Genomic DNA, 21,179 nt, shown 5'->3' with positions numbered 1-21,179 from the left:
GCCAGATCATTTCTGTTATGCTTAGCTCAGCTTGAGTTAGGAAGAAAGAAGAAATGAAGAATGTCTTGTGCTTTAGGATGAATAAATATTGTTGAATCAGATGTTAAGATTGACTTCAAAAAACTTAATAGCATCCAGAAATCTGAAGGAGAGTACTCAGATGATAATGAACTCAAAATATGTGTACAAGAAATCAGATCATTTGGCTTGAACGTGATTGTTGGGGGTGAGACTCACGGGGAAAAAGCAACTACTTCCTAATATTTGAAGGATTATCCTGATGAAGAAAGAAAATATTTGTTTAGCATTAAGCAAACAGTTAGGGTTAGAATGAATGATTGGAAATGAAGAGCATCTAAAGCATTTGAGATCAATGGAAGGATGATCTTTCTAAAAAAAAAAAGATTAGAATTTTTTACTGGAAGTACTTACACAAATGCTAGGACACCACTGGTGAGGAATGTTTGCACTTTGTTTGTTATAAACTAGGTGATCTTTCAGCCTGATCTGACTCTAGGATACTATGAGCCTAGAAAATAAGCTAGTTTTATTATACGCCTTATCTCGGTACATATACTACTTCAGGCCTCTAAAATAGTAAGGGTTACTGTGTTAGTAGATAAACATTACTAGTAAAATTTTTTTGAAGATCTATCATCTATCTATCATGATATCCCATGTCAGACACTGCTAGTTTTTCCCCAAAACCTATTCTCCCTTTTTCTCAAAGGAACGAAACTCCATAATTTTCACTGGTCACATGGCTACCCGGAATACAGACTTCACCTTGTGACTTTCTTCATGGCTGGCTTAAACAAAAATATGGCCAATGTCTTGTAAGCAAAAGTGACATGTGGCAATTTCCCTAAATCTTTCTGAGAGACAGCTCCTTCCACCTCTGTCATTTCTGTCCCCCTTTTTCTTGTCCTCCTTGTTGCTTACATGGTGCCTGCAGATGGAGAGAACCTCTTGGATCCTGAGTTGTCTTGCAAATGGAGCCCATCCCTGATGAAGAAAGAAGAATGAAGGAGAATAGATCTTAAGTGTTCTAACCACACACACACACACACACAAATTAGCTTGCTTGTGGTGAATATTTTACAATGTATACATATGTCATATCAGGATGTTGTACATCTTAAATATATACAATTTTAGTTGTCAACTATACCTCAATAAATTTGGTTAAAAAAGATAGAAGGACCCTAAATCTATCAGAACTTTATGGAGCAAAACTCAACTCCCTGTATCTGGACTTTTTCATGAAAGAAAAATAAATTATTTTTTATAGTACTGCCATTTTTTGCATGTGACACTTGCAACTTAAATGTATACTGATACATAGCTGTATAATAAACTTACAGCTATTCTTACGCAATGCATTTTACATTTCTTAAATATTACTTTTAATTTGTTTACAATTTATACTCCTTTTAAGCTTATATATGACCTGAAAATGGTAGTTTATTTGCTTTTTTCAAAAAAGCAAATTAGCTGTGCAACAGTTGTATCTAGCATCTTAAACATTCACTATATAGACACTTTTCCTTGGGAGATCTACCATTTAACTGAACCAAGATTGTAACATTCCCGGGGTCTCAAGAACACTGGGGAGAGCCCAAGAAGATTCAACCATATATATTGATGGATGCTTTACAGAGACCCTCATGGGATTCTGCAACATTGTGAGTTAGTGACTTTCTAGCTCTTCAGCTGGAAATACTATTTAGATTTTATAGTTTTGTGGGAAAGAATATCCCATGTTAGAGTAAATTTGTTATAAAAATATTAAAAAGAAATAATATTTCTTTAATAAACATCCTATTGATATCTCCTATAGATATAAAATGTTTGATGTGATTGATGCAGCATAGCCAATAGACCATGGCCAGCTTTTGAGCACTGTCCTTTAAATGAACTTTACATAAGCCCAAGAAAATATCTCAGATGAAGAAAAAGTATATTTTATAGGTTCAGGCATGTTTGACTAGATTCCAAGGCTTATTTTCTAGAAAAGCACTAGGACGTCTCTCCGGGACTCATACTCCACCTTCTTTGCAGAGAAGTCATGTAATCATTTGCAACTTAGGTTAAATATGAAGTAATGTAGACCGGAAATTAATTTTTTGAATTCCCCAGACGTACTAAATTTCATTAAAAAATTTAAACTTGACTCTTACTTTATCAATATGTGTATGGACATAATGGACTGGGTGTTACGTAGCAAACCTAGATAAGCTTTTTTCTTTTCAAGAGAGTTGTTGAACACTGTAATAGGGGTGCATGTCAGAGATACATGGAGGAGGTTTTTTTCAAAACACATGTGCTCAGCTCCCACATGTGACTTGTCGAATAAAAAACACAGAAGTGCATCCTAATGAACTCCCTTTTTCTCAAAGGAATGGAACCCCCCAGTTTTAGTTGGTCACATGGCTACCCAGAATGAAGACTCCACTTTGCCGCTTCTTTTGTAGCTAGTTTCAGTCGTGAAATGTCTCCAGATGATACGAATGGTCCCACCAACATTTAGAATCACTCTTCGTGGCTTCCAATTAGACTGAATCGAGGTGCTGACTGAGATCCTCCCCTTTGGGACACTGACAGGTCTTGGCACACTCTCAACTACTGGGAGCTATTAAAAAATAAAAATAGCATCACTCTTCAAAACAAGCTTACGTGGAGCAAAACATCAAGCTGACTTTCTCAGCTGAAGTTTTTAAAAGCATATTATGAAGTAAAACCACAACTTGGACCCTCAAAGAAAGACATATAAGGCTCCAGTTGATTTTTTTTATGAAAAGGGAACAATAAAAATAAAATGAAATATTAAGAATTCATTTGAAAGTTTAATTTACCAGCTTGTGCTGATCTTTATACAGATTCAGCCCTACTTTGTAATAGGATGAGAACTGGTATGCCTGGTACCCAGTGATCCTGAGGTACTGCAGGGATTTGGAGGGATTAAATCAGAGGGATTCAGAGATGTTCACTTTGTAGAAATCACTGCCAAAAAGAAAGGGGGAATCAAAATCTTTCTGAATATTTCTCAATAACAATGAAAACCAATGATTTCTTTCTTTTAGTTGAGTAGATGTTTCAATTAACCAGAGTTAATTTCTCAACCATATTGTAATTGACATATATACAGTACACATTTGACCTGGTACATATGTGACTGAATCTGTTTGACCTTGGCAGGAAAATTAATGTATATAGTATGTTACCTTGACTTATACAAGAACCGAGGGATGTTTCTCTTATTGAGCCTGTGGAATGATTTGTATTTACAGCGGAATGAGATAGAAGGGATGTGTCCAACATTTCACTGTTTCTGTTTAAGGAAAGCATGATGAAGAGAAAGAATTAAAACGTGTTTTTAATGTGACATTGAAACATTCAGATCTGTATTTTGGCTTGCACAGTCGAAAGAGAAAGTTGAAGAATTAGGGAGTAATAAAGTCATTAATGCGAACTATTTAGGTATGTACGTATATATGTATGCATGCATTGATGAACTTATCTGTGGTCTTTCAGGAGTTATCAAGCTAATAGTATAGCTAATTTACAACTCTATCCTTCATTAAATCCCAACTAAAATTTTATTCTGATAGTTTATTAATGGAGTATATAAAATATTTTAATAATAGTGCAACCTGTGGTTAGTAGAGAATAATCACTGCCAGGTTAATAACAGAGAAAGTATTGGACAGCTAGGCTACTAAATTTGTTCAGATGATTTTCTCTGGTGTTTTGAGTAATGGAGGGACACTGAGAATTTTCTGGAAAAGAATGATTTTTACTAATACACATGCATCACTGGGCCCCTTCCAGTACTCTAGCCTAGTAAATCCACCACTTCTATGGCCGGAAGTAAGTTGTTCAGGAGGATGAGTGATTCCCTGTAGGTGAATTGTAGTAGCAGAAATGAGAGGCTTCCTTTGAAGCATAAGAATATAAATAGGACATTTTACGTTGGTGTTGTAGGAGAGCACACTTGTAGTAAGTGTTCTGTGGTTATCTTGTGAGCTCCAGTCAAGAAGAGCATTTGTTCTGGCTACACTTAAGTGAAACAGCAGCCAGAGGAATCATCATCTTGTGGTCAGACAAGCTGAGGATACCTCAGTTTCTCAGCTTTGGCACTACTGACATTCTTGACCAGCTTATTGTTTTTTGTGGGGACTGTCCTGTGCATTATAAGATGTTTGGCAGCACCAATGGCCTCTAGTCATTTTATATGCTGGTAGCATACTCCAATCCCCCACTGTGACAACCACAAATATCTCCAAACATCGTCAAAGATCCCCTGGGAGGAGGGTATGCTTGCCCTGGGATTAAGAACACCTGGTTACCTCATGACCAAACTCACAGAATTTTCAGAAAAGGGATCCGCTCAGTCTCTAACCATGTCTAATGAAGTAAATATAATTTGTGAGCTTAAAAAATATATTGGTACAAAAACCAGCTAATTCTTTTCAAATGCTTAGTAACAGTTTTTGGTTGTTAGGGAGGTTTTATCTTGCACATTTTCAATCATTAAAAGCATAGCCGAATAGCTCATCTTACACCATTATTACCTAGTATCAGAGATTAGTGAGATTATATCCTTGTTAAGAAAATAAATAAAAGATAAGATGGTATTTATTGTGCATAAATACCATTAGAAATAGTAAGATGTTAGAGAGTGTAATTAGAATAGAATAAATAATGGTATTAGAATAAAAGTGAATACAATGGCCAACATACCTAAATTTTGCTTAATGGTGTCAAAGTGGGACAAATGTTAGCGGGTCAGACAAAATCTAATTTATAAAGCCATGTTTAAAAAAAACAGTTAAAATACTGGAGCAATGTTCCATTCCTCCTTGTATCTATTTTGCCACCAAATTCTTAAGGATATAAGCATCCTGATGATAGGGTCTTATTAAATCTTGTTTTATTAATCTTAAAATACCTAGCATTTTGCCTGGCTCAAAATATGTGACTATTAAATGTTTGTTGAAGTGACATATTCTGATACTCAATCTTAAAATTTGTTTCAAATTAGTCTCTATTTATTCCCACTGTTTTAGTTCAGTTTGCAAATATATCTTTCTTGGAATATGGCTATCTTTCTAAATGTTTTTCTGCTTCTAATTTCATTCTCCATCATACTGCAGTCAAAGATTTTTTTGAAAACTTATTTTGGATCATGTAATTTCTTTGATTTAAACTCACTGACTCCCTGTCATGGAGGGAAAAGCCTAAGACCTTTGGCAGTAGACACATTTTAAAATTTTAACCTAGCTCCTGCCTACCATTGCTACCTCATCTCCTGCTACTGCCCATGTGCTCAGATACCCCAGCCATGCTGTCTTCCTGGCAGTTCTTGGAAGGAGTCAGGCTTTCTTGCATCTCTATGATCATGCTCATGCTGTTCCCTCAGCTGGATTATCCTCTGCCTCTTTCCTGACTTGACCTAGTCTTAAAATATATACTCATCACTTGATTCTTAGTCAAAAGGCCATCTTCTCTGCCTGGAATGTCCTAGCTGAAGCAAGTCTTTCTCCTATCTTTCACTGCACTTTGTTTTAATATATATTGCCTTTATATTACTCCCTCTCTGCTGTCTTCCTAACAATTTTTTATGACCTACATTAAAGCATTTATTATGTTGTATTGTAACTGCCCATAAGTTGGGTCTTGCTGATATTTTCTCTTTCCTCAGATTTTCCTTTGAGGACATGCAGGTGGTGATTTCCTGTCTTGGGGGGGCCTTCTCTTGTACTTTCTCAGTCCTCATTCCCCCTGCAGCTACCAACAACCAGTGGAAGATTCGATGTCACAGATACCATAAGACCCACCCCCCAATTCTCTTACTTTTCCAGCTCCCCTGGAGCCCTATCTGCTTTCCACAGACCCATGCACCAGTCTCTGGAAAACAAAAGCAGAATGACAAACTATGAAGCCACCCACGATTCAAATTCTGGCTTTGTCATTTACTTACTATGTGATAGTGAACAAGAAATTATCTGTACAGTATAATGGATAATAATCATGGATTCATTTCACAAGGTTGTTGTGAAGATGAAATAACTAAAATATACAAAGCACCCAATTAGAACCTGGGACATATTGCATATGCCATTAGTATTTGCTATTCTTTTATATAAAGATGTTATTTAAGAGCAAGCTAGCTGAGAAAGGTTAAGAACACAGAGAGAACAATTTAGTAGAGAGCATAGCATAGTGATTTGCAAAGGCTCAGAGCTGAGCTGTTTGAGTTGAAAGCAGCCATATGACCTTGGATAAGTGACTGAAATTCTCTGTGTCTCAGTTTCTTAATGTATTAAATGAAGATCGTTATTCCTACTTTATTGGATTTTTGTAAGCATTAAATGAGTTAGTCCCTGTAAAGTACTTAGAACTTGTAATAAGTCAGCTAGTTTATTATCATGTTAACTGAGGTAGGAAGGCATTTCTACACTCATGCCTATGCAGAAGTTTCTCTCATGTGGACTGAACCTCCACTCTAAATTTCTCTTTTTCTTCAGACTTCACCTTTGTTCATTCTCTTTGGTACACCCACCCATTTGAGGTTTCACCTTATCTCTTCAGGTATCTAGAAAGCTTGAGCAGCACTTCGTGTTTCAGCCAGATGACTTCTGGAAGAGAATGTCCTTTCCTCCATGAGCAATGATGATTTGGTTCCTTCAATCCCAGTTCAATTTCCCCTCCAGAGAGAGCTATGAGCTGGTGTTTACCAGGGGTCACCAAGAAGGAAGTAAATCTTGAAAATCTCATCTTGAAATTCCCTTAGAGTCAACCTCATCAACTGTATCTCATCTTGAGAAAACAGTGCTTTTCCTATTAACCTCATTCTGGCCAGGCCCCTCAGAAATGTTTGACATCCCTACCAACATCCTTTTATCATGTTTAAACCCGACTGACATTTTCCTATTCCACCTAGGACCCAGGTAATTAAAAAAAAGAACTCATTAATTTTGAAAGGTTGCATTCTTTCTTTCAAGAGAACTGGAGCCAGTAGACAGTAAATAAGTTTGATTCTAGAATTTTCCTCAGAAGGTGATGGTGAGAGAGTTCCCTAATTCATTTTACCAACTTCTGTTTACATGCGTGTGAATGGAGAGAACAGGATCAGGTAAACAAGATGAAGAATGACAGGGAAAGAGAAAATAGAATTCTGAGATAAATTTGAACCAACCATTTTAAAGTTATACAGAGACAACAAATTTTAAATCCAATGTTTATAAAATAAGCATGATATGAATTTTTCTCACTTCAGAAATGTTCAAATTAAACGTTGAATACAAATTGATTATTGTTTCTAAACTAAGGGATAATCTGGAAGTTTGTTTTGTGTCTCCCATTAACATCTTTGACAAACATTATTTGCTTTATAGAAAAGCAAATTTTAATAACTGTAGTTTCAAATTTAATATAGCTAATCTCAACAAGATAATTTATTCTTTTAAAAGTCCCTCTTCCGATAACATGATTTGAAAAGGGCAATTTATCCCATTTTGAAAGTGGTAACATCATAAAATTGGCGGTTATCATTATATAGCAATTGATTACTTTAAAATACATAAATGCATAATTCATGCATTGTGGCTCACTGATTAAAGGAATAAGTGGCCATATAGATAATACTAAGATGTAGACAGATTTCAAATATTGGCCAGAATGTTTTGATCACACTAATTCACTCCAGGCAGTAGAGACCAAATCACTTTGATTTCATTTGCCTTCCTCCACCTTTTCTTCATCCAGGGGCTCAGTCATGTGCCTGGATGCTAATTATAACCACACCTTGGGATCAGTAATGTTTTCATAAATATATTCAAAAAAGACCGAGAGACAGGGAGCTTTTTGTATTTCCATGGTGATGTACACAAACAAATAAAAAATGTGCTTCCCTGGATGTGTGATTAGCACAGCCCTGATAGCATCTGTGTTGGTATTTCTAAAAGTTTGCTTACAGCGTTCATGGTGGGTTATTCGGGTGACAGAGAAATGCCCAAATCGACTGACTTTAATACAGAAGAGAACTGAAACTATTGAGAACTTGCCCTGCCTCTTTCACTGTCGGGGATAAAAATCTACACTTATTGTTGATCTTCTAATAAATATTTCAGACCCTTTTATGAATAATTAGTGCAGAGGCGATCCCCTTTTAATGCCATGAGGTGAAATAAAGGAAAAATAAAATACAGTTTAAGTTCTGCGTCTTTTCCCACTACATGGGTGGAATCCTCGTCTATCCACACAATAGATTAACTACCCTCTGTGCATACTATATTTTGCTCAGCCCTTAATATTCTGAAGCGGGACTGAAGCAGTCGTTATCTGTGGCGGCTCCTGGGTGATTTTCAAACCCAGCACTACCCACCCCAGTGGCAGGGACACCGGCTTTCACTGAAGCCTTATTACTCTTAAAAGAGCAATTTGGTTGGTTGCACGGCTATTAGGATCACACAGCAGCCTGAAAGCTGTCAGTACAACTGCTTCTCATCTTTTTCACACAATCCTGACATCTTTTCTCTTTTCTGCTGGACACAGACATTACTGTTTTTATCATTTTCAATCAAGCTCACCCAGAACGCTGAGGAATATATTCCCACTGAAAGCAAAGTGGAGATCAGAAATTATTTTATAGCTCCTGGAGCAGGAACAGTGCTGACTGCGTGCTGGGAAGAGCTGGATCCGTGAGAAATGTAGCTTGGCTCAGGGCTTCATCAGGGAGCTACTACTTCAGCTGCTAAAGATGGCAAAGCAACACCTACCTCTAGTTTTTCAATGATTAATGCTATTTTAATAACCGGGAGGGAAGAGGATGTGAGAAATTTTGTGAAATTAACTTGTGGAAATGTTATCATCAGAGAAAGTGGGGAAAATTACTAGGCTTGAACTTCTCTTCGTTCTGATGCTCTTTTTCTCTGGACCAACTCTGAGCAAGCTGACTCGGACCCCCTGGAAAGGAAAACCTTGGAAAGGGGGTAAGTGATGAAAGTTTTGTGTTAAAGATCTAAATGGAGTTTGCAAGGCTGGTTAATGGGAACTGGAGGGCAGCTCAAGGTAGAGGAACTGATTCTGTTTGAAATCGGCTTTTTATTTCGGGAAAGACGATCTGGGTTGTAGGTGGCTAGGAAGAAGAGTTTTTCTCTGTTATTGATATAAATATATTTTTGCAATTTTTGGCTTTCTGGGCTTTCAAAGCATTACAAGGATTTTTTCCAGCAGAGAAGATAGGGCCATATGCATGATGCTCTAGTGCAAAGATATGTGTGCTACCCTTAGGAAGCTGCATTATTTTAAAAAAGAAATGGATCCCGAATATGTTAGATCTTTGAATTGTTAGCAGATTTTGTGAAATGATCAGAGAGATGTCTGAGAATGGGCATGCTATGAAATGCACTGCCACCAACACTAATTTTCTGGCTGGCTCTATCGGTGTTGATGTGCTAATAAAGATAAATTGCATTAACTTTATTGAAAAAAATCTGCTGAACGAGAGCAAGCCTTTCAGTACTTTGGAGTGTTGTAATCCATTTTCTTCTGCTGTCAAGAAATTTATTATGAGATGAGAGATAATTTATGAGACTTTGAACCTGCCGTTTTGTAAAGTTTGGTAGATGATGCTTTCCTGTGCCATTTGTTTATATTAAACATAAGTTATCAGGGTATCTATGCTGGGAATGCTCTAAGCCAAATGATGCTGCAGAAATATCCTGTGAGAGACTTTCTGGACAGTGCTTGCATGTTTGGGGAAAAATCTTGATGGCAGATATCTGAGGATTTTGCTTTGCAGACGCCTTCTTGTCACCTCGTATTTTTATCTCAGCTCTAGAAATGTGTTCTGCATCTCTGCACCTTTACTTTACTGTCAACATATGATGTGAGGTTAAGAGAAGCATGAGCATTAACAAGAAGTTTTAATAATTTATCGCAGCATCTCAGCAGGATTTTCTAAATACAGGAGCCCCTCCAGTTTGATCTTTCTGTTCTCCTTTTGTTGAGTTGAAGGTATTACAAATCTTCCCACCTACCGCACCTTCAAGGGAAAAGTTCTAACAGGCACTTAGCTGAGATGGTTGGTGCAAATGTCCCCTCAAGGAGTGGAGCAGCAAATTATCTTTGGGTCTTGTAAATTATTTCACTACATTACTGTATTTCTTAGTGTTATCAATGGATTTTTTTTTTCTTGCAAACTGCAAGCTGTTATTCATGTTTGCCTGCATGGCAGCTTTTGGTGGTTTGGGATCTAGAGATGTATGGTGTTACTGACTCTAGGGGATGTCAAGAGTGTTACCTTGTACTTTCTTTATAAATTTTTCAAAGACAGTGACACTTCTAGCATGTAAAACTATCATTTCCTGTGATAAACTTTAGCAGTAGACCTTGGAGCTCAAGCTACCCAATGAGAAAGTTAGATAGCTGCAAGTTTGTAAAAAAATTGTTAACCTAGTCAGAAAGTTTTATTTCAAAATGCTTGCATGTGTTCCTAGGCGTTTATTCATTCCATGCAGCTTTAAATACAGATGCATTGGATTTCATTTGTAAATCAGGTCTGAAATGTTTCGTCTTTGAACATATGACTACTTTTTCCAATGTACTCTAACTAGCTCAGCTAGAAATTTGCTAGCTCTGCTGTACAATGATGATATGACTCAGTCAAGTTCAGGAACAGGCAATCACAGCAACATATTTCATTTATTGTTAAAAGAGTCTTATGTATTTTAGAAAGGTCAAGCGAGTTAACAGGAAAACTTTAAATGTGTTGACTGTTCTTTACTTTAAATGATTTCCTTTTTAGTGCCTCTTTTTGTCACTGTATATGCATTGCATAAATATTTTCTGCAGATTCTGAGTTCCTGCAAAGTAGCTTTACCTTGATATGCACATGTACGTCTTGTAAATATTTATTCATGAGCTTGGCTATTGATGGTTGTGGGTTATCTTTCAGTGGATTGTAAAATTCTATTACTTTCCTCTTGGCATATTATGCAGTCTTTTTAAACATAGTTTTACAATTTTTCAACATTATTTTCTATTTCAGAAAGTAGGCATCTTCATTTATTATTTATTTAGAGTACTCCAGAGGTATACGTATGTATGGGATGGGGGTTGAAGGGGGAGAATGAGGATCCTTAAATTAAACACTATGGCCAGAGGCAGAGGATCAAGGTTCAAAACAAAATTTTAAAGAAGGTTAGTTACTTTTTTTATTTGTTTCATATCAATACCAATTCAAGTTTATCTGCTTTACAGAATGATCTTAAACACTGATGCTCTATTGCTAAAAATCCGGGAAAACATCATCATAACAAAACAACAGAGTTTTCTTCCGAAATGCTTTTTTCTTTTTGGTACTCTGGTCGCCTATGTGGATTTGTCTTAATCTGATTGAGCAGCTGTCAACCTCCATATGGCAACCTGCCCATGCTGACAATTTCCATTTCTGTTGTATTAACAGTAGCCACCATTCTGAGACATGGGGTTATGGGGCAGGGCCGGGGAGTGGTAGCATCATAGATCAGTGAGACCCATGACCTGTGAGGAGTGGTACAAACAGCACGTGGCCGGGCAGCTCGAAATAGGTATCTGTAAGCAGACTTGTTAGAGCATTTGGAAAAAATGCTGATTATCGTTAGCTACCAAGAGATTTTTTAAACTCATCAATGAACATGAATCTCAAATATAGGTTAGTAGGCCAGCAAGTTTTCCCTCAGGCACATGCTTTTCTATTTAATCACAATATATGAAGTCCTTGAGGAAGGCGGGTGTCGCATCTGATTAGTTCAGAGCAGAGCATAAGTGATTGTAAGTTTGCATTCATGATAAATTAACCAGAAATCCTAACTACACTGCTGACATCATCTTCATTAGGATTAAAGGACCTCATTATTTTTAATTCAATTACTTTCACTGGGAAGAAAGGCTAAAGGAAGTAAACAGCTCCATTCCAAGAAGCATAGCTTTACAGAGAAGTTTACCTTGTAGATGGTTAACATACATTTCAAAAAGGGGGTGTTAAAAACGTATCATTTTTAAAAATTTCTGCTATTGGAAATTAGAACTTAAGCGAAGTTTTCATATTTGTAGCTAGTGTTAAAGGTGAAAAATGGAAGGTAAATAAGTATAAATAGAAATATAGGTGTAAAAGGTGTAAATAGGTAAGGCTGATAGTCAAAACATTAAACACCTGGTCCAACACAGCTACTGACCAATCAGAGCAGCTGCTGATCAAACTAAGGGGAGGGGCCAACACTGACTGTCATTCATGCCCACCCACTCTTCCACTTGACCTTGACTCCATTTAAATCTCTTGAAGAGTCTGTCGAGTTCATTCAAGCATCTCAGTTATGAGTTAAACTGTGGCAACAGAGCATGAAGTTATCAAAACTTTTGACAATTCTGGAGATTCTTTTACAGATTGCTCATACTTGCTTCCTTTTATAACTTGCAGCAGCTGGTTGTCCATGTCTGTCTTTGCTAAACAAAGAAAACCTCTCTGTCAGTTAACCACCCCCCACTCTATGAAGGCTTAGAATGTATTATGAGCACAAGTTATCGCATTATCTTATTTCAATTTATGGTGCATTGAAGCACTGACATGGAATATTGAGAGTGCCATTTTAGACTTTATGTATTTATTTGCATGGTCCCATATAATATATTGACAATTATTTAGGAATATTTTGGAATTTGCTGAAGTTTTTTCTGACCTTAAAAGTTAAAAAAAAAAATCTTAATTATGTGCAACAATCTATTACCCATAAGCTCGTTTTCACAACATTGCTTCTGAAATCTTTCCTAGTTACATGTTAGTGAAAAATTTACTTTATTTTCACAAGTATCTCACATAATCCAGTATTTCACATTCCCCATTATTGTGTAAAGAATAAAGATTTTCATTAATAAAACTTGAATACTGATGCTTTACTTTTTCACAAACACCAAAATAATTTAAGACTTCATCATTTGAAGAAAAACAAATGGATCATTTGCCTTTGACATTTTTCCTGGAAGACTGCTGTACCACTACACTAGCCCTGATTCCCGATTCAAGTGCCCCTCAGCCACATGCTGAAAGTTATATTTCGTCCTTCAAATGCCTAAGACATTTTGTTTCCATCAGGAAGCGTTAGCCAGTCTTTACTGTGCTTTATTGTTATGTGTATCCATGTATTATTGTGTATATCTATCTCTTGCCACTTTGCAATTTACTTGAAGAGAAATTTGTCTTTGGTTCATATTTTTTAACATGCAGTCTTGTACCTAATAGATGCTCAATAAATATTTACTTGATGAAAGGTATATGAAAAATTAGACCAGGAATAAAATATTCTATGACTTTAGGTGTTAATTATGCTTTTCTTCTAACTATGTGCTACATCTTATCTTTCTAATGTTGGGAAATCATTTTTATCACTATACTTTTGCTATATCATTTAAATTTCAGTTTTGGTTGTAGAAAAATATGAATGTATTTATAGTATTACGAAACTTGGAAAATTCTGGCAGACTCATGTAGGAAGGTAGTGCAGCAAAGAAAAAAGAAAGCAACGTTGTTGTTCAAAAGTAATTTATACTGTGAGATTGTGAATCTGGAAACTAAACTGTATGAATATTCATGCAAAATGTAGAGCGTTCTTTGTACTGTGTATAATCACCACTTCTGTTTTGCATTTGTTTAAATTATTTAATCTCCATCTGTATGCAATAAATAGATTTAATACCTGATCTTTCCTACAACTGAAGAGTGAATGCCAAATTCAAGCCTGAAATGAGTGTTTTTTCTATATGTTCAAAAGATTATGAGAGTATTTTTTAGATACAGAAATCGACGAGTGTGCTTAACAACTATACTAGGATCTGTTAAAAAATTTGCTCCTGTTCTCCAGTGTTATTTGAAAAATAGCATTTGATAAATTTAGCAAAAGGCACATGAGATTTTGATAAGGAAAAATTGGTTCTTGAAAATAATAGACTTTCCTTAGTCTTAGAAATTATGACTTGAGTACACCTTATTGTCCACCTTTTATTCAAATTTACTGTTTGACTTTTAACCTCAAAATTTCACTTTAACTATCTATTTATTGTTCAGGTAGTGTGTTTATTGCCTTGTTATTAAAACACCCTGAGATTTCATGTAATATTTACCTAAAATGCATTTTTATTGGATGACAAATGGAAGAAAAATTAGAGTTTTGAAATGTTCTTTACATTAGAAAATAGTGAAAAGAAGTTCTCTGAATTTAACCTACAAATATCAAAAATGGGGAAAATTATTGCCTAGGAAGCCAAGTGCTGATCTGTTTGAAGAATATGGTTTCAGGATATGAACATCCTTTATAAAGTGAGATTATACCTGTGAGAAGTATGATCTGAAAATAGATGAACGAACGCAATGCTTATCAGGTATGTGTGCAAGTTCCTATTTGTGTGTATCTGTCAGTCCCCTTCTCTCTCCACTCCAGGGAGAGGATTCATTAACCAAATTTCACAAAAAAAACTTTGTTCAGGAGCTCAAAAGGGAATAAAGATTTTTTGAAGAGGTTATTTAATTTTAAAAAATAAGATAGACAGTAAGGAAATTCCTTAGGTATATCAGTGTTGCGGTTCATGAGTTCACAGCTAAGATTGTGTCAGCACTTCCATTATAAGCCACGTTTTCACAGGTTTTACAACTCAGCCATAAAATATCTGTTTCAGGATGGATCATGGCTAAGATTAGACCTCAGTTTGAGAGCAATGTCATTCTCTTAGTTTTCAAATTCAAAGCTTGAGCCTTCAAAACTTACTTGAGTATTAAAAAAAAAGGTAAGAAGAAAGTAAAATATAGTTATTTCACAGCTTTGTTACTTGAAAAAGAATTAAAATTTCAAAATAGAAATTCAAAAAATGACAAGAGTTGATAATAAGGTCTGTTTGCTTAAGTCAACTAAAGATTATGTAAATCAAATAGTGACCTTGATCAGTCAAGACTAGGAGTCTTTTATCTGTTAAAGAATTTTGATTAAGAAACCATCATACAAACAAGAGATAATATTTCTGAAAAGGAAAGAAATTAAGCACATTACATCTAAAGGCCATTACATTTTCAGAGACCAGAGCATTCATCAGTCCTGTGGCCTCATCAAAAGTGTCTCTCAGCCATTTAGCCACATTAGTCCTTAGGACTACCTTTGCCTAGGAGTAGAATTTCAGAAAAGTAACTGAAGGATCAAAGTTCTGGAGTTATAATGCAAAGATCAAATCAAAGAACCAAAATCCTTAACTGGTACCTTAAAAACAATATACAGCTTGAGAAAAGAAAGGGATTTCTTTACTGATTCCACGTTGGATTTTTGAAAGCCATTTATTAACCAAATATTCTAATCTTGGTCCATCAAAGACAGTAAAAGACTCTTCCTACATATACAGATTTCCACCCTCTAGGAACTTGTAATTTATTCTTCTTAGGAATTGTTCTCTTTAACGAGAGGGAGAAAGGGATTTCCTTTCCCTGTAACTGGTCTCTCCAACCGAGGTAAATGACTGCAATGTTAAAAAACAAAACTACACTAAACCAAAGTTGGGTTTGGTGCTATTTAGGGTGTGTGGGGTGAGTACAAATATCCAAATTATATTCTGAAATTATCCTCTTCTTGATACCATACCAAAACCTCATTGTAGGGTAAAACTGGATAAGCTTAGTTCGTGCATTCCATGTGTACTGCAAGTCACGTTTTAACTTCTAGATGATTCATACTGATTTTTATCTCTCTTTGTTTTGTCTTTTCCATTTGTGCCTTTTTTTAGATGAGAAAACAACTGTCTTTCAAAGTATAAAAATAATTCCTATTCTTGTTTTTGTGATATCTCAAAGTATCTTTAGCTATTAAATAGCAGTGACAATTCACCCTAAACTATAAATTTGAAATAATCTATTTGGGAACCTTGGTGTGTAAAGAGGCACAGTGATATGGTCTAGGAAACAGTCTATATTCCAGGATTAGATGGGAAAAGGGCTTGTACTTGAAAATGGGAGAAATTAGCTATGAACCCATTACTTTCTAGGCAGGATGTGATTCATACTTTGATTCAGTTTGAAATGTAGTCCAATTGGCTGCTAAAAAATCTACTTTACGTCAAATTAAGCCTACCATGTATGCTTCAGATTCTGTTTTGTAATGGGGTTCTTTTGTAGACATAAGTGGGTATTATCCAATTAATAGTATGCAGACACAACAATAAAAATTTCATACAGATTTACCAATAATATTTATTTGAATGGCTGCATTTTGAATGCTGTCTTTGTACAAAATGCCAAATTAATAAGTCTGTATTCTCAAATAGAGAAAATAATTGCATGGTATTATTATTCAGAAAAATATGAAGGTTTAATGAGTTAATTCAATACTGCCAATTTATTACTCTTAATATGTGCCAGGATAAGTATAGAAATTCATTCCTTCTGTCACTTTATGAAGAGTTCACCACATAGATTCTTAGGATAGACCCTACATATGCTTGGTAGAATCCCATTGATATCAATGTCAAGAGCTCTGTCATCGAAGAAGTAGTTATTGCTGGGCAAAGTCCAAGATTATGTTCTGGAGACAGGAGCACATCAGGAAATCTCTAATGTAATAGTTGGCAGCTAATAAAGAATTTATTTTAGGGCAATCTGGAATGTAACTGAAGTGCCTTCCAGAATCCATAGGGGCATGAGAATTGCTTCTGGCTAGCAGGTACAGATTTTCATTTATCTAAAAGAATGTTCCACTCCTGTTTAGGGACTTTGTGGACTGGTGCAAAAACACATGCAGGGATTTGGAGCTGAGATTGTTGATTGTCAAGTGTAATGAGTTAAATTGGATGCCCTGTGAGATAGAGAACTTTGCGGAGCATGCATTTCCACTCAAGGCCCCCAAAGATGTTATGACCATAATTTGTACATTCAAAATGAAATAACATGTACTGTACTATTAACAAAATGTTTTTATGTCAACCTACTGTATCCCCATACTGTGCTTGTATAGTGCAGTAGGAAACCTAAAATATATGCATTCATTCAAGCAAATAGTTATTGAATGCTCCCAAGGGAAATTTATAATTTAAATGACCAGGGAAGATAAGCATAAAGATATATTTGAAAAATAATTAGTATAATATATGAGCTGTAAATTACATCTCTAGTTTTTTAAGGCTTCAAATAGGTAAATATAGAAGTGAAAGATATTTCAAACAGTAATGACTACAATCACAGGGACAAAGACATATAGAGTTATATCCTACATCTAGCTGACTGGGCTTCTTTTCTTTTTTCTTTAGCATATACTCTGTGCAAGGCTCTGTGTTATGTAATTTCTTTTAATTCTGTAACTTAATGTTTGCATCAACTATATGCAAAAGATACTGTTTTTCTTATCATCCCAATTTGTCATATGACAGTAACAAGTCGCCTTGAGTTATGAAGTAGTATTGAGCCAGGCACTCAACCCAGGCAAACAGTGTGATACCTTTGGGGGACAGTCAAGTAAGCAACCTGATTCTGATGGGCAGTATGTTGAAAATTAGTGAGAAATATCATCAGAAACAGTTAAGCATAGCTTTGAGGGTCAAGCAGAGTAAACTAGAATTTTTAGAGTTGGGAACATGGGGCCGTAGTAGGACTTGGTAAGACAGGTCATATGATGACTGCAATTTGTAGAGAACACTACATGGTGCCCATTTCCCGGGGAATTTTGCAGATACCATCACAGTGTAGAGCTCTTGCCTCATTACATTTGCAAGATTTACATATTGATACACTAAAGACAAAAGCAGTGACACAGCATCATGCACTAGAGTCAAGGTTCAAGTTGTGATATTGGTCTTCTCTCACTGTGAAGAGTTTAATGTATAATGTCACCATTATTGTAAACTTTTCACTGGGAGCACTCTTCCAATTGCTAGGTGGGATGTTGCCCGATTCATGGATCACTTAATAAGTGCAATTAGATCTTCAAATTAAAAAAAAATTTTCAGTGAAAACTGTTTGCCTTATATACTGTGTGTTGTGCGAAGCATCTTCTTAAGTGGTTTATTTGACAGCTCAAAATACTTTGTATCAAAATTGTATTACCACTGTAATAAATCAGTCTCTGTGTGTATATCTGTGTATATAAATATATATTAATTAGTATATAAGTATACATATGAAAATATCCTATATATACATAGTCTGTGTTCTATAACTGCTACATTTAATTATGTGTTTGTTACATAATGTCATTTATCAGTTATAAGTTATATAATACATTTGCACAGAAATTTCATAGAAGTATAAACATGTAGCTTGAAGCCTCAATATACATGCTCTAAAGAGTTTTTCATATCATAATTAAATTATTGAATGAGTTTTAAGATTTACTGTTAAAATTTTAAATGCCTTATGTGTATATAACAGAATGATTTTTTTTCATCTATTTGAAGCGTCTAAGCAAGTGGATGGATATACTAGTTAAGTAATTTAGATGTGGTAGCATATTTTTCCAAAGCAAAAATTTTAACTTATAATAATTAATTATAAAAGCATGAGATGAAACTACTGGAAGTCAGTTTTGCCTGTAACTTTCATCCACTTTCAACTAGATCCTACCGGATTTTTAAGAACTAAATGATCAATAGATGCATTCTTACATGTCCTATTATGGCTTAAATTCTTGTGATTTTGATTACGAAAATCTTGGCTTCGATATCTTGCAGACACATTTGAAGGCAATTAAAACAACTTTATGGTGTGGTAGCTCGCATTTGCTGAATTTATTTGAGAGTGTCATCAAGGAATAAAAGAGACATCAAATTTCTGCTCACATCTCTGCCATTTATTGGCTGTGTGCTCTAAAGGGAGTTATTTGACCTCTGTACTTCTCACTGTTTTATTTTGTGTAGAACAAATAAGATATAGTATACATAAAGTAACAGTGGTTTTGCAATACATGTTTTCTTCAGAAAAAATAGTAAAAAAAGATTTGAGTATATTTGTCAGCACACACACACACACACAAAAGATTAATTGCTAACATTTACTGAGCATTTCTAATATGCCAGCATTGTGAAAATGCTTTCCATGAACAATCTTCTTTAATCCTATGTCTGTATGTTAGGCCCTACTCTTTTTCTTACTTTACAACGCAAATAGCCAAATCCTGTTTTTTCCTCTCCTCATTTGAATTCATCAATCTGTATTTTAGGTTCATTAAAGATGTGAAAATGTTAGATGCATATTTTAAAAAAATTTTTAGCTAAATAAAATGCAATCACACTATTAAGTATGTCAATAAATCAAATACTAATATCACATCCGGTTTAAAATAAAGACATGTCTCCATGATTCAGAGGGCATTTGGGGAATGTTGGTACTGTAGAAAAAACCAAAACAACTATATTTTTAGGAAATCCAGCAAGATACGCTTAGGTGGCACGGAGATTATCGTTCCCATATAGTATATATAAAATTGGAGTATTCACAAGGGCAAAATTGGAATTGAATGAGCCAGGTCCAAAACCAGATGGCAAGAAAAAGTTTCAAGCTGTTCCATTTGGAAATTGATTTTTAGATTTCCACGTGGTGCATTACATTATAAGTTCAAATTAATTTTAAACTTTTAATTTTTCATATATATCTCTCTTCATGACTCCTAGCACATGCTTTCTTGTCTGTCTTGTTGCCAGTGAATCTAAAATGGGCACCAAACAGCTTTTCACTCTGCATTAAACGCACACAGAATAGCACTTAACTGTGTGCATTTTGAACTCCTCTCAATAAAAGTTTTAAGAGACAAGAAGCTTTTTTGACTTCAGGGTCACTATTAGTCTGAATAATACATAAACATGGGGAAACAGTTGAAGATATACTGAGAAGCATAGCTTCAATAAAATTATCTGTCATTATCACAATTGATAAGGTTGGTATGCTATTGAACCTTCTATCAAACTAAATATTCAATAACTTATGATTTTCCCTCCCATCCGAACCCAATTTAAAGGAAGAAACTGAAGGAGAAAACATGCTACTCACAACAGTACTTTGAGGTGTTAAGAGTTAAATACTAAGAAAGAACAAAGATCACTTTTCTAGCCTCAAAAACCATAAGGAATGAAGAAAATGCTATTGGACGTGACCCATGAAGCTCTTCTTGAAGGGAAGCTATGTACTCCTTCCAAATAGTCAGGACTCAGTTAATGGGATGACTTATGTATATTTTAAATAGATAATAAAATTCATTATTTAGAAAACTGTACAACTCCTAAGGTAGAATACTCTCTTAACTGTAAAGGGATATGTTTGCAAAGTTGATAGGGCAGAAAAATGGACAAGATTTTCTCTCTCAGTTAACCAATTGACAATTGCTTTAATCTTTTAAATTGCTTAATAACATGTTTGCTATGGGTTGAGTACTTGAGGCAGAGAGCTTTAAGTAATTTAAATGGAGTTTGTAGATTTAAAATCATACCTAAATGTCCAGGTGAATCTGGATGTTTTAAAGAAGAACATGAAAATGATAGTCTTTGATTGATGAATAGAATAAAATTTGTTTGATTTCCAGTGAGACCTTTTTTCCCAAAAATGCTTTTTTCCCATCTACTTGAGGAGGAAAAAAAGCACTCACAAATGCAATTTTTTTGTTATCTGCTGTGATCTAAGAATGTGGTTTTCTGATAAATGAAATTTTACTGTTAATAGCAATGTTACAAACAGAACACTCAATACGAAAGTCTTGGAAATAACCTCAAATACTCTTAAATGTAACATTTTATTTAAGACTACACTGGAAACTCTTGTATATTTTCATATTTCAGGATATCACAGTGGCTTGGGGTCTTCATTATAAATGTCATCTATTACAGTATTAAAGCAAAAAAAGAGCCAGTTAGCAGAAATTCAGAGTCATTATATTGTAGATTAAGCTGAATTTTCTGTTTTTAGATATGCATTTCTAGATTTGGAAATAATTAATTTCATAAGATCATGAATATGTTAGAAGGAAGTCTGATTATGCCATTCTTCCCTTATGTGTCCCTTAGTTTGAATTAAAAAGTAATGAAAACACTACCTTCCAAATGTGTGGGAGTGTCTGATATCAGACTATAGCTATAATGGTGGTTGGTTACAGCCTGGCCTTTACATACCTTTGTCTGCATTTTAG

At 35.0% G+C, this 21,179-nt stretch overlaps 1 protein-coding gene across 29 annotated transcripts in view; it reads left to right on the top strand.

Moving 5' to 3' along the window:
* Nucleotides 1-21,179, top strand: part of ROBO2 (roundabout guidance receptor 2) — a 1,555,999-nt gene that overhangs the window by 334,599 nt on the left and 1,200,221 nt on the right. For 21 of the 29 annotated variants that reach the window (XM_023630105.2, XM_070252260.1, XM_070252268.1 and 18 more), the window contains exon 1: nt 8,232-8,996. The exons of the other annotated variants lie outside the window; for them this stretch is intronic. In XM_023630105.2, coding sequence (XP_023485873.1) covers nt 8,867-8,996 — 130 coding nt within the window. In that variant the 5' untranslated portion in view covers nt 8,232-8,866. Of the gene's footprint in view, nt 1-8,231; nt 8,997-21,179 lie in introns of those variants that run through there. 29 annotated transcript variants of the gene reach the window in all.

This window comes from Equus caballus, chromosome 26 (assembly GCF_041296265.1).
Source record: "Equus caballus isolate H_3958 breed thoroughbred chromosome 26, TB-T2T, whole genome shotgun sequence".
NCBI lineage: Eukaryota > Metazoa > Chordata > Mammalia > Perissodactyla > Equidae > Equus > Equus caballus.
The sequence above is the reverse complement of the archived record's forward strand: the minus strand, read 5'-3'. Positions and strand labels throughout refer to the sequence as shown.